Source organism: Anabrus simplex, chromosome 2, assembly GCF_040414725.1.
Source record: "Anabrus simplex isolate iqAnaSimp1 chromosome 2, ASM4041472v1, whole genome shotgun sequence".
Classification (NCBI taxonomy): Eukaryota; Metazoa; Arthropoda; class Insecta; order Orthoptera; family Tettigoniidae; genus Anabrus; species Anabrus simplex.
Genome location: NC_090266.1, coordinates 980,455,027 through 980,470,013, shown reverse-complemented (window position 1 = coordinate 980,470,013; position 14,987 = coordinate 980,455,027). Strand labels below are relative to the sequence as shown.

The 14,987-nt window shown below is 38.4% G+C and overlaps 1 protein-coding gene across 2 annotated transcripts in view; it reads right to left on the bottom strand.

Moving 5' to 3' along the window:
- Nucleotides 1–14,987, bottom strand: part of LOC136864598 (sorting nexin-29) — a 656,141-nt gene that overhangs the window by 488,795 nt on the left and 152,359 nt on the right. Inside the window, exon 4 of one of the 2 annotated variants that reach the window (XM_067141812.2) lies at nt 13,033–13,278. The exons of the other annotated variant lie outside the window; for it this stretch is intronic. Within the exon in view, the coding sequence (XP_066997913.2) occupies nt 13,033–13,278 (246 nt within the window). The remainder of the gene's footprint in view (nt 1–13,032; nt 13,279–14,987) is intronic. 2 annotated transcript variants of the gene reach the window in all.

The following is a 14,987-nucleotide window of genomic DNA, read 5'->3' as shown; positions in this document are numbered from 1 at the left end:
AAGTAAATTCTTGAAGTAATCTGCCAGAATGCTGCAATTTTCTTCGTTTGACGTCGCCAGTGTGCCGTCCTTTCGCTCAAAGCATAGAGATGGTGGTTTATAGCCAGTGAGTTTGAGTTTGAAGGCTCTGTAGTACTCTCTGCTTTCATTCTTCCTTATTATTATTATTATTATTATTATTATTATTATTATTATTATTATTATTATTATTATTATTATTATTATTATTATTATTATTATTATTATACTATCACTCATGTGATTATTAATATTATTACGTATCACTCATATGATTATTATTATGGGTTATGAGTTCGTCACGTCCGCAAACATCTCAACATACCGGTTACATTACGTTTCTACAATGATCACCAAACCAAATGTGATTATTATTTTATGATAATTATTATATTGATCACTACGATTTATCACCGTTCTAACATTATTATTATTATTATTATTATTATGGTATCATGATTATCATCACCCGTCATTTTAACTATCACAACATACGATCAATTATGTGCAATCTGAACCTCTCATTATCTTTAGGTCCGTAGTATTTCAACGAATAGCTGCGCAGTCTATTAATTTCGTACATGCTGTCACGGGTTCAAATCCAGCCCGCTACGTAATTCAGTATTTCTCTGTGACATTGCCCGTATATTTTACACTCATTTCTGTGTGTTCATCATTAATTTCATACATTTCCTCGTATCATATTATTTCAACACAGCTTCGTCAATATGCTAAGTGTTTCCCATAAGGAATTTATATCTCTTTCCATCTCAATATTATTTTGTTCATTTATTTCTCACAGAGTTATCAACTGACTTATATTTTTCATCCATGACCTCGTACAACATTTTTATATCCTGACTGTGTGATCTTTATAATATCTCTCTTCCCATTTGATTTATTTCTGAGGTCATTCTCCACAAAATCATTGCAACAACCTGGAATTATATTGCCAACATTTGACAATCATGATCACGTAATTCATTATCCTACGTGTCCCGGTTAGCACTTGCAAATGAAATATCTGATACTGATTTATAAAATATTGGACTGTAATTTAAACAATACATCTATTAGCATATAAGGATTATTAGCACTGATCTCACTATTCATAATTATTAATTCACAAATTTAGATTATCATTCATATTAAGTCCGAATTAGAAAAACATACCGTCATTAACGACTCCCGATAATTTCAACATATCATCACACAGAATTTACTATTAACCGCTGCTCACATCGAAATATGATCTCACAAGAATTATTATTATATTTATGATTATTATTAGTGGCATTCCCTTCAACTTTTGACAAAGTCAAACGGAGACTATTAACATAACAATACAAACACAGCTGGCCTGATACAAGGCTGGATTTTCCATCAAGATTATTATACAACTTGTCGTCAAGTGAAATAACATAACTGCAAACTCCGGGTCGAATTGAACACTACACAAAATCAAAACTTGTCGAAAAATCTTGACTATAAAATACTGGTAATACATGCATGACTTAACTACTATCCTATATCTAGAGAAATTATATGTACAACAAAATGAATACATACTTTGACCCGACATTTACGTTAAAATTATTTAATCCCGTTCGTTATACAAATTTAGAATAGGATCGAGAAGTGACCCATTTCGTTACATAAGGTAACCAAGTCAAAATCAAATTATTACCCTTCCCTGGATCATAATGACATCCCCAAATAAGTTTACATTTTGGTACTCATCTTTGTCGTTGTCATCTTTGGCGGCACAGCAGATAGATGAGAGACCCACCTGGCCCTCTCTGCTGTTTATCCCTCCATAATGGCTGGTTGTATGTCACAAGTGATTTCATGGCATTCTGCCATACTTATTAAGTTATTACACATTTATCACTTCAAATATAAACACTGTTGGTATTCACCGAAATACTATCATAACACTTAATCATCCTAGACCCAATTTAATTTATATACACTTATCTCTTCGTCCTCCTTCCGCACAAAGGACTTAACACAACGGCGGGGTGTTAATATACACGCCTGACGCTCTTCGCGTTGTCTGGCCCATCCGACTCACGTCGTACTCTTGAAGAGTTTATCAAGATGACGGTTCAATTCCTATCGTACAGGTTCCATTAATTTCCTTGTACTGCTTGTCACACAGTAGCGTAACCCTGCATTTACCATTTTTAGTAAAAGAAGTATGTTCTCTCCTTGGAAACACTATCTACTATTTAAACTTCACACAATATACATCTCAAAGTCTCAAATCGTAGCATGATTTGGAATGTTTAAAGTTACTCTACTGACTGGAACAAGACGTAAATAATACAAGTCACTTCACCCACACACGAGCACATCATGTAAGTACATGCGGTCGTTTGTACAAGTTGCAAGTTAATTCAGCGTCAAAGTAAAATTTCAGAATAAGCTCCACGACGAGTTAGCGCCAACCTGAATTCAGAAGTAACTACTACACGAGTTAGCGTCAACATGCATTCACAAGTAACTAAGTACCAAGCGTTCATTTTGCTCATATTTATCAGTGAATGTCTTCCTCGTGGCTCCACTGACGTCATGCCTGAGATAGAGGGGGGTGGATTTCTCAAATCGGCACTTGCACTCCGAACTAGAAATTATAAATTATCTCAAATTAATCCCCTCATTTGGAATATATACAGAATCGAATATGATCTCCTGACGATCATAGATTTTGGAGATATGGATGGATTTCGCTCCTGACTTTTGGCGGGTCCGAAAGCGTCTATCTCAACGTGGTCGCCTTCCAGCCAATGGCAATCGAGGAGCTCAAATTCCAAGAAAGTCCGTCTTCAATTAATTCAATTTCCAATCTGTTATTGATTATTCTTCCACATATGACATCTAAAAAGTTCCTTAAGTTGATCCATATAACTGCAATAATTTATTTATGATTACTTTCGTAGCTAACTTTACTATTTCACCCAGATCTTTCAAGGTGGTATTCCTGAATCGCCAACTAAATTTTCGTGATTGGTCTACAAGTGCGCGGTCGGTTTGAATTTTCAACTGCAACAACCTAGGCCAACGATTACCGTGGAAACACTGTAATTTTCCACTATCTGATTCCGAGAATCCGTGACGTACCAGAAAGTTTGCGTTCGCCCGAAATATCCCAGCGCAGCGCTCGTGTTGCAACATTCCATTGTCTCAGGCTTGCCTTTCTGTTATTGTACGAAACATATTTGTGGACATACGTATCTTCTGGTCGCTAAATTAATAGGCCCTCTGCCGTGAGGCAGCTCTATGCTGTTGTGAAAAGCTAATCCTTCAGGCTCCAGTCTGTCGTGTAGTAAGCTCGTATTTCAACACTACACAGATAAAATATTCTCAACTAAATTCTGCATTTCAATAAATGTACCATATATTCTTTCATATAACAAATCATGATTAAATTATGACCCCGATCATGCGGGTTCAATATGATTAGTGAGAAGTTTCAAACAGTAGACAGTAAGCAGGTTCAGGACATAGAAAGTGAATGGGTAGCATACAGGGATGCTGTAGTAGAAACAGCACGGGAATGCCTAGGAACAACTGTGTCTAAAGAGGGGAAAAGGCGAACATCTTGGTTGAATGATGGAGAGCAGCCTGTAAACGTTAAAAGAAGGCTTATCAGAAATGGCTCCAAACAAGGGCCGAGGTAGACAGGGATTTGTACGTAGATGAAAGAAACAGAGCGAAACAAATAGTTGTTGAATCCAAAAAGAAGTCATGGGAAGATTTTGGTAATAACCTGGAAAGGGTAGGTCAAGCAGCAGAGTAACCTTTCTGGACAGTAATAAAGAATCTTTGGAAGGGAGGGAAAAAGGAAATGAACAGTGTTTTGAGTAGTTCAGGTGAACTCATAATAGATCCCTGGGAATCACTCGAGAGGTGGAGGGAATATTTTGGACGTCTTCTCACTGTAAAAGGAAATCATCCTGGTGGTGTTGCAAATAGCCAAGCTCATGGGGAGGAGGAAAATTATGATGGTGAAATTATGCTTGACAAAGTGGAAAGGATGGTAAATGAACTCCATTGTCATAAGGCAGCAGGAATAGATGAAATTAGACCTAAAATGGTGAAGTACAGTGGGAAGGCAGGGATGAAATGGCTTCATAGAGTAGTAAAATTAGTATGGAGTGTTGGTAAGGTACCTTCAGATTGGACAAAAGCAGTAATTGCACCTATCTATAAGCAAGGGAACAGGAAGGATTGCAACAACTATCGAGGTATCTCATTGGTTAGTATACCAGGCAGAGTATTCACTGGCATCTTGGAAGGAAGGGTGCGATCAGTCGTTGAGAGGAAGTTGGATGAAAACCAGTGTGGTTTCAGACCACAGAGAGGCTCTCAGGATCAGATTTTCAGTATGCGCCAGGTAATTGAAAAATGCTACGAGAGGAATAGGCAGTTGTATTTATGTTTCATAGATCTAGAGAAAGCATATGGCAGGGTACCGAGGGAAAAGATGTTCACTATACTGGGGGACTATGGAATTAAAGGTAGACTATTAAAATCAATCAAAGGCATTTATGTTGACAATTGGGCTTCAGTGAGAATTGATGGTAGAATGAGTTCTTGGTTCAGGGTACTTGCAGGGGTTAGACAAGGCTGTAATCTTTCACCTTTGCTGTTCGTAGTTTACATGGATCATCTGCTGAAAGGTATAAAATGGCAGGGAGGGATTCAGTTAGGTGGAAATGTAGTAAGCAGTTTGGCCTATGCTGACGACTTGGTCTTAATGGCAGACTGTGCCGAATGCCTGCAGTCGAATATCTTGGAACTTGAAAATAGGTGCAATGAGTATGGTAAGAAAATTAGCCTCTCGAAGACTAAATTGATATCAGTAGGTAAGATATTAAACAGAAATGAATGTCAGATTGGTGATACAAAGCTAGAACAGATTGATAATTTCAAGTATTTAGGTTGTGTGTTTTCCCAGGATGGTAATATAGTAAGTGAGATTGAATCAAGGTGTAGTAAAGCTAATGCAGTGAGCTCGTAGTTGCGATCATCAGTATTCTGTAAGAAAGAAGTCAGCTCCCCAGACGAAACTATCTTTACATCGGTCTGTTTTCTGACCAACTTTGCTCTATGGGAGCGAAAGCTGGGTGGACTCAGGATATCTTATTCATGACATGAAAGTAGCAAGAATGATTGCTGGTACAAACAGGTGGGAACAATGGCAGGAGGGTACTTGGAATAAGGAGATAAAGGCTAATTTAGGAATGAACTTGATGGGTGAAGCTGTACGCATAAACCGGCTTCAGTGGTGGGGTCATGTGAGGCGAAAGGAGGAGGATAGGTTACCTAGGAGAATAATGGACTCTGCTATAGAGGGTAAGAGAAGTAGAGGGAGACCAAGACGATGATGGTTAGACTCGGTTTCTAACGATTTAAAGATAAGAGGTATAGAACTAAACGAGGCCACAACACTAGTTGCAAATCGAAGATTGTGGCGACGTTTAGTAAATTCTCAGAGGCTTGCAGACTGAACACTGAAAGGCATAACAGTCTATAATGATAATGTATGTATGTATGTATGTATGTATGTATGTATGTATGTATGTATGTATGTATGGTACATTAGAGAGGTTCTATCATGAAAATAAGAATATGATACGTTTTATGTACCTCATTTGGTTCTGACAGTTCAGGTGTTACAACATTCCTGGAACTAATATATATTTTCCTTCATCACCAAGACTTTTCCATTTTATTTATTTATTTATTTATTTATTATTTTTTTGACACTCAGTCATGTTTCGTTTTTCATTTTTCATTTTCTGTCCCCGTTTGCATGTTTTTGTGCAAAAGGTGACAAGCTGTCAGGCCAACAGTTTTCCATTTTCTTTAACAAAAAACAATGTTACAGGGTAGCCACATGCAAAACCATCCAGCTCACATAACCAGAGCCTGTGTGATTGTCACAGTCATTTTCAGAGATGCAGGGAAACATATACAATATGTTACACACAAATCTCACTTTCCAAAATTCTGTGAGAATGTTGTAAAGATCCATACTTCAATTAGGTTTGCTGCTAATGATGTCATGGTTAAGCATCATACAATGGGTATCACCATGCTGCAAGTTACATGATTGTTACCATTAAGCTCTTTCTTTAGTTGTTCCAGTGAGCGATGCAGCTTTCAGATAATTTTGGTAGAGATTTAGGAAAGACCTTACTAAGAGTATAATTACACTCATGTTCGTAAAAAAACAGAACACCTTCAAAGATTAAAGATAGGAAGTTCATATTCAAAGGACATGTTCATTAGTATGTTCTGCAGAAATGATTAGCATTTCAGTCACCTAGGTCCAGCATGTGTCGTGTTGCCTAGTAGGCACTGGGTCCTCCATGGGCATTGATAACTTGTTCCATGTGTGATGGCATGGACGCGTCCTGGGGTATAGCCATGCATACTGCATTCACCTGGTTCCATAGATATCTTAGGTGGGTGGCACTGGACACAGTGCCGCACCCATCGTTTCACAATATCCCACACATTTTTGATTGGCGAAAAATCCGGTGATCGGGAGTGCCACGGCAATAGTCCGACATCCTGTGTCAACAAAAAGGCACGTGTTCGTGCAGTAACATGTGGTCGCACATTGTCCTGCTGAAATATGGTGTTTATGGCATCTGGGGTGTCATGCAGAAACACCAACTGTGATTTGTTGTTGTACCCAATAGCACCCCACACCATAAGGCCTTGAGTTGGAGCTGTATGCTTGTGCAAATTCAGTCAATGTGATACCTCTGCCCCTGTCTGCAGCGAACCAAAATGCAGCCATCATTTTCAAACAAACAGAACCTGGAATTGTCCGAAAATACTATCTACTACCACTATCTACTACGGAGAAGTGGACAACGCGCCGGTAACCCAGACTGAACTAAACGGTGACGGAATATCACTCCTGATAATGTACGATGTGTACACTGCTCCACTGTTGTGCCAGAGCCAAAGAGGACGCAGATCTGACCTGCAATGCCATTCGGATGAGGTGTCTATCTTCTCGGGGGGGGTCTGGGTGGTGCGACCAGGCCCGTCTCATCATGTTCTACAGCCTTCTGTGAACCATCCTGTACACACCTGTTGCACTGCCGATACAATTCGTCCCACATGAGCAGCAATTTCCAGGATGGATTCATCATGTTCTCTTATGCCAAAAATGTGCCCTCTTTCAAACTCACTCATTTGATGGTATGGTTCTCACACAGTCTGTGAGGTATCCTGCATGTCTGCTCAAGTCACAATGATAGCGACAGCGAGAGCCGCACGCACGTTCTCCCAGTCTGTGGTGGTGCGCCGAGATATCAATATGGACCTTGAACCTGAAGGTTGACATGGTTCAAATGCTAATGATTTCTTCAGAACATACTAATGCACATGTCCTGTGAAAATGAACTTCCTATCTCTAGTCTTTCAAGGTGTTCCGGTTTTTATGAACACGGGTGTAACAAGATCAGAGTTGTTAATTCTGCATGGTGTAAAAAATGCACTATTAATCCTGACGAAATAATCGTACAAGTCAAAATAATAGTAAGGGAGATGTATGGAGTAGTACTCAGGACCTCGAGTAGTGTAATTACGCTGTGCAAAGTAGGGTCCTTGTATAAAGGAAATTAACTTTTAAGGAAAGCCTTGAATTACCTGGTATTATAAACCAAAAGGAAGATGACCCTTCACTTTCCTAAATATCATTACATTAGTCTGTTTTTTATTCTTTTATGTCTCTGCTTAAAATAAAATAATAATGGACTCTAATATATTACTGTATCTACTTGTTTAAACTTATTCATTAACTTAACTCCTGAATCAGATTGCAATAAAAGACTTCAAAACATAGAATTAATTATATTCAGTATTTTCAAGACATAACATCCAGAATATAACTTGGATGCCTTCAAGAGTATGTGTATACTGCTATTTACTAAGACAAAAAATGGTGAAAGTTGGCAGAGCATTTTACACAGGAATGTTATAGTTACACGGAATACAAGAGGATGAATACATTATTCCACAGGATAATGTGTAAGAGATTCAATATTAACATCTAAATCAAGTCCTACAGAAGAATAAAATATATTCCCAGAATATTACTTCTTTTAACTATAGAGACAAAAGATCATAACTTTGTAATGAAATTATGTTACTACAGTAAAACCTCGATTATCCATTCTAATGCCCGGGAAGGGGTGAACGGCTAAAAAACCCTGGATAATCCATACTACTAATTTTTTTTTTTTTTTGCTAGGGGCTTCACGTCGCACTGACACAGATAGGTCTTATGGCGACGCCTACTAATTTTAATGGACTTCAAAGTACATAAAATACATACCGTATAACCTTAAAATGTAGTGCATTAAACCCTCTTTAAAACCAAAATGTAGTCAAAGCTACAACAATACATACTAAATATTCACCTAAATTATCAGCAGACCATAAATAATTAATTTACCTGGTGTCATTTAAGCTGCTTTAAAAAAATCTTACTTTTTTTCCACTCTCCTACAACTTATTTTCTTCTTTATGTCTATTCTGAGCTTTCTAATTACAAGAATGCCTGAGAAATCCGTATCGTTCTCTTGCTCCAAGAATTCCATTAACGTTTCAGCCGAATCCAGTGTGGTCTGAAGCAGTACGCGATTGTTTGAGATGCACTCTTCTTCTCCATCTCCCTCACTTTCACTCGTCACTTAGCAGCTGACTCTGCCGAGTTCCCGTTCGCGCTTTTATTTACTATTTAGTCATCAGTTAAAATGTGATGCCCAGGCAATACACTGTCAGTATGAAGCCACACCTCAATGTTATTTTCATCCACTTCTCCAAAATGAATGCTGTTTTCAATAGTCTTCAGGATATCTTTGATCATCAATCCCTCATTTTCATCTTCATCAGTGAACCCATGAAAATCATCGGCGAGCTCTTCGACATCAACATACAATTTTCTCCACGATTGAGTGGTGTTCTCAGCGGTTACTAGATCCCATGATTTCTGGGCAAGATAAAGCGCTTCTTGAAGATCTAGTTTCTTCCAGAACTCAACCATCGACATTTCTTCGGAAAGTAAGAGGCCTAGCAATCCCCACTTATAATGCGCCTTAAAGGTTGCGATGACACCTTGGTCCATCGGCTGAATTAAAGAAGTTACATTAGGTGGCAAATAGGAAACAAAAATATTTCCATCCTCTGATTTCAACTCTGTATCAACAGGGTGAGAGGGTGCATTATCAAGAGAAAGGACGGCCTTTAATGGCAAGCATTTGGACGCCAAGAAATCTTGAACCCATGGAATTAACTTATTATGGAACCAAGTCCTGAAAATATCGCATGCCATTCAGTTACGACAATCTACTGGGAAATATTTCAACACTGTTCCTTTGAAAGAACGTGGATTTTTTGCTTTACCAACAACAGCTAACTTAATTTTAATTTATTGTTGTCACTAGCGTTCACACAGCAGAAGATGGTAACGCGCACTTTACTAGATTTGTCACCAGGAGCTGATTTCTCTTCAGCAGCTGCTAGTGTTTTACTGGGTAAGCACTTCCAATAAGCATTTCCAATAAAGTCCAATTTCATTGGCATTGCAGACTTGACTTGGAACAAAATTGTATCTCTCAATTAAACGCTTGAACTCATGTCTAAAGTTTTCTGCTGCACTGCTGTCACCACTTAGTTTTTCTCCTTCGATGTTTAATTCTCGAATGCCATGTCTGTCCTTAAATCTCTGTAGTCAACCATTGGACGCTAGTGAGGACCCTGAGAGCCCCATCTTTTCATGAAAAATTTGTGCCTGCCCCCCCCAACCCCTTTTTTTTTTTTGGCTTGACGTCGCACCGACATGCACAGGTCTTATGGCGACACCTGCCTTGTTATCATAGGACCACTAATAGGTACACCTTCACCTCTCTTTTGCTGAAAAAACATGAAAAACGCAGCATGCAGTTCTTTTAAAGATGAAGCTTTCATTGTTTTACTTTTAGCGAGTCCATGCAAACTGTCAGAACTCGCCACAAACTGCAACACTTGTCTTTATTCTTCATTAGGTCCCACACTGTTGTCACACCCACACTGAACTCTGATACTAAATTTGAGACTAGTTCACCTTTCTTTAACTGCTCGATTATATCAACTTTATTTTGCATGGTTAAAACTACAAGTTTTATTTTTACTGCAGATTTCGGTCTCAACATTTCTCGGCTCTTAGAACAGAAAATAAATGTTCAACTTTATCAGCCACTCTCACATTTCCTTACTTTGCACTACAGTACAGAATGTAGCCTACCTGTCTACTAATAGCAAAGGTTGACCATGACGGACCGCTAGGCTGATTTCCGATCCCTGTGCATTGTGAAATACTTACGATGTAATAGCGTGTGGTGAATATATTTAACCTTGACAGAGAACGATATAAAAGATCTACGTACGGTACTCAGAGATTTTACACGCTACTAGATAAGTTGTAGGCATCATTCTGAAGTAGTAATGACCAGTATACCGTACTCTAAGCTCCATGGGCTGGGAGAGGGCACATTACAGTACATTATTCGTCAACAATGGAATGGATGATAAAGTTTGTGTCAGACCGATGTAAAGATAGTTTTGTTTGGGAGCTGACTTCCTTCATGCAGAATACTGATGATCACAACTGCGAACTCACTGCGTTAGCTTTACTACACCTTGATTCAATCTCACTTACTATATTACCATCCTGGGAGAACATACAACCTAAATACTTGAAATTATCAACCTGTTGTAGCTTTGTATCGCCAATCTGACATTCAATTCTGTTGAATTTCTTACCTACTGACATCAATTTAGTCTTCGAGAGGCTAATTTTCATACCATACTCCTTGCACCTATTTTCAAGTTCCAAGATATTAGACTGCAGGCTTTCGGCACAGTCTGCCATTAAGACCAAGTCGTCAGCATAGGCCAAACTGCTTACTACATTTCCACCTAACTGAATCCCTCCCTGCCATTTTATACCTTTCAGCAGATGATGCATGTAAACTACGAACAGCAAAGGTGAAAGATTCAGCCTTGTCTAACCCCTGTAAGTACCCTGAACCAAGAACTCATTCTACCATCAATTCTCACTGAAGCCCAATTGTCAACATAAATGCCGTTGATTGATTTTAATAATCTACCTTCAATTCCATAGTCCCCCAGTATAGTGACCATCTTTTCTCTCGGTACCCTGTCATATGCTTTCTCTAGATCTACGAAATATAAACACAGCTGCCTATTCCTCTCATAGCATTTTTTAATTACCTGGCGTATACTGAAAATCTGATCCTGACAGCTTCTCTGTGATCTGAAACCACACTGGTTTTCATCCAACTTCCTCTCAACAAATGATTGCACCATCCCTTCCAAGATGCCAGTGAATATTTTACCTAGTATACCAATTCATTAGATACCTCAATAGTTGTTGCAATCCTTCCTGTTCCCCTGCTTATAAATAGGTGCAGTTACTGTTTTTGTCCAATCTGAAGGTACCTTACCAACACTCCATGCTAATTTTACTACTCTATGAAGCCATTTCATCCCTGCCTTCCCACTATACTTCACCATTTCAGGTCTAATTTCATCTATTCCTGCTGCCTTATGACAATGGAGCTTTTTTACCATCCTTTCCACTTCCTCAAGCATAATTTCACCAACATCATTTTCCTCCTCCCCATGAGCTTGGCTGTTTGCAACACCACCAGGATAATTTCCTTTTACATTAAGATGATGTTCAAAATATTCCCTCCACCTCTCCAGTGATTCCCTAGGATCTATTATGAGTTCACCTGAATTACTCAAAATACTGTTCATTTCCTTTTTCCTTCCCTTCCTAAGATTCTTTATTACTGTCCAGAAAGGTTTCCTGCTGCTTGAGCCAGCCTTTCCAGGTTATTACCAAAATCTTCCCATGACTTCTTTTTGGATTCAACAACTATTTGTTTTGCTCTGTTTCTTTCATCTACATACAAATCCCTGTCTGCCTTGGCCCTTGTTTGGAGCCATTTCTGATAAGCCTTCTTTTTACGTTTATAGGTTGCTCTCACTTCATCATTCCACCAAGATGTTCGCCTTTTCCCATCTTTAGACACAGTTGTTCCTAGGCATTCCCTTGCTGTTTCTACTACAGCATCCCTGTATGCCACCCATTCACTTTCTATATTCTGAACCTGCTTACTGTCTACTGTTCGAAAATTCTCAGTAATCATATCCATGAACTTTTGACTCATTTCCTCGTCCTGGAGATTTTCTACCCTTATTCGTTTGCAGACAGATTTCACTTTCTCTACCCTAGGCCTAGGGATACTTAGTTCACTACAGATCAGATAGTGGTCTGCATCAAATAAATATGCTTGAAACTGAGGTTTCGTAAATTACACGAGCACATAAGAATTTACTCTAGGGGAAGAGCACTGGCCGTACTAGAAGTTATATTGTTCAAAAATAGGAAGAAGTAAAAATAAATCGGAAAATCGGAAGAAGAGTTAAAAACCGGAAAGTTTCCGGGTAAATCGGAAGGGTTGGCAGGTATGCGCGATGGTATTTGAAGGTGCTCAAATATGTCAGCCTCGTGTCTGTAGATTTACTGGCATGTAAATGAACTCCTGCGATACAAAATTTTGGCACCTCGGCGTCTCCGAAAACTGTCAAAGTGGTAAGTGGGACGTAATACCAATAACATTATTATTATTATTATTACTATTATTATTATTATTATTATTATTATTATTATTGATATCAAGAGTATGCTCATTCAGTTTTGGAGCGACTGTACATTGCTTTTTTTTAAATCAAGGTTTTTTTTTTTGCGACAGATAATCTACAGAACGATTAATCGAGGGACGGATAATCGAGGTTTTACTGTATATTGAGGGAAAGACAATGGTAGTGTTCCATACATGGTTAGGTTTTTCATTGAAACATAAAAAAAAGTGAGTTACTTCTAACAGTATGGTAGTTCAGTCACCCACTCACCTGCAGCCATTGTAGGTAACATACTGCTTCTCTCCTGGTCAAGTAAAAAAGCCCAGTCTTCATAGAATACCATCAGATGAGATAAGCTGCCCAGTAAGCAGTGAAAGTATCTCTCAAGAGAACACTCGTTGAGTGATGAGCGAAGCCAAGCACGTCCACGGCCGACATCAGTCCATACCTGTTTCAGGACTAAATAGCGCTCATACTCGTGCCTCGTCAAGTGCTCCCTCACGTAATGCCAAAAAACTAAAACATACATGTTACCAAATGGGTTCAGTAACTCAAAGCTCTAGTTCTTAAAATGTTTCTAAACCTTTTCAACTTAATGACTCAATATGCATCAATATAAGAAAGAGACAGGAACAGGCACAAAAAAGGGCAGGAGTACCATAATATCATATAGGCCCAACACTTACGTGCTTTAAATTGTGGAATATCCTAACTTTAGAGAAGAGAATATTCTGTTTATGTTATTGCAATCATCACACACACTCTCTCTCTCTCTCTCTTTCATATATCTATATAATCTTTAATAAAGGTGTACAAAATATACGTTTCAATATACAGTGGAACCTCGATTCACTGCTTTTGGAGGGACCATGAAAAAAAAAAATTATATGGGAAAACAAGAAATCCAGGAACAAATTAAAATCATCAACAATTTAGCGGGGCAGCACAATAATGAAATATGTTTAATTATAATCTTACAAAAACTCCTACATACACCGATGAATAAGGCTTGGATTTTTAAGTCATTTTTATCCCAACTTCATTTTCCATGATTAAGTTAATTTTAGCACATTTCCAATATTTGTGAGCATGAAAAACCCATTTTTATTGGTCATAGAGGTGCATATTTAGCCATATTTTTTCGTTAGGTCATATTTTGGCCAAATTATTGAAATAGAGCATACTTTCAGTCATAATTCTGTAGTATTTAACATTTCACCGTGTATTGTTCTATACAACAATTCATAATCCTTGTGACAAGGAATGTGCAGTCATAGCTTGTGAGTGAAAGGTTCTATAGATATACGTGGAAAAGCACAAGCCGGTTTGAGATGCCAAAAGTATGATTCATTGTGCACAAGGAAGAAACAAATAGCTACTTCTCTCTCTCTCTCTCTCTCTCTCTCTCTCTCTCTCTCCCCTTCCCAACAGACAACATTCAGTTTTCTTGTTCTGCAGAGTGAAAGAAAGGAATTTCAACCACAAAACACATATGCCCTCCACGGTACCTTTTTGTATTCGCTAATGAGTAGATCAGTGTACTGTAGTTTCAAGGTGCTCTGATAGAGTGAGGATGTGATGTTTTGTTAAAAATTTTGGTGAAAATTAAGTCTGAGAAACATTTTACAATGCAACAACATTGCAGTACGGCTAAACACAAAACCAGTGTAAACAGAGCATTAGCAGTGGAAAACAGGCTCATCTGCATTGGGCAGTGCATCTTCTCATTTTTCTAAAGGATCCTTGTAAAATGATGGTTTCAATAAACATTCCTTTATATAAAGTAGAGGTACCTAGCTTCCGAACATTCATGGAGAAGTACACGACTTATCCCATTCCCTCTGAGTTCACATTAAGAAAAAATTATCCGACTTCCTGTTACGATGATACAATGAACAAAATAAGAACAAGTGAGGGCAGTTTGCCACATATCTACCATCTACCCATATGGGTGCCCCTAGATGAAACGAACGATGTAGATGGTAGATATGTGGCAAATGTTATTCCAGGCACCCTTAAACTTGACCAGCCTGGAGGAAAATTTCTGTTGACGTGTGAGGTGTTGGATAAGGTGAAAGCAGCAGAAGGTCTTCAAATTCTGTATCCAAAAATGGTGCATGTAACATGTCTTGTGCAAGTCATACATAGAGTGGCTGAAGTGGTTTGAGAAAACTACCCTGAAATGGAAAAACTCATTGCTAACGTCAATAAAACCTTTGTTAAGG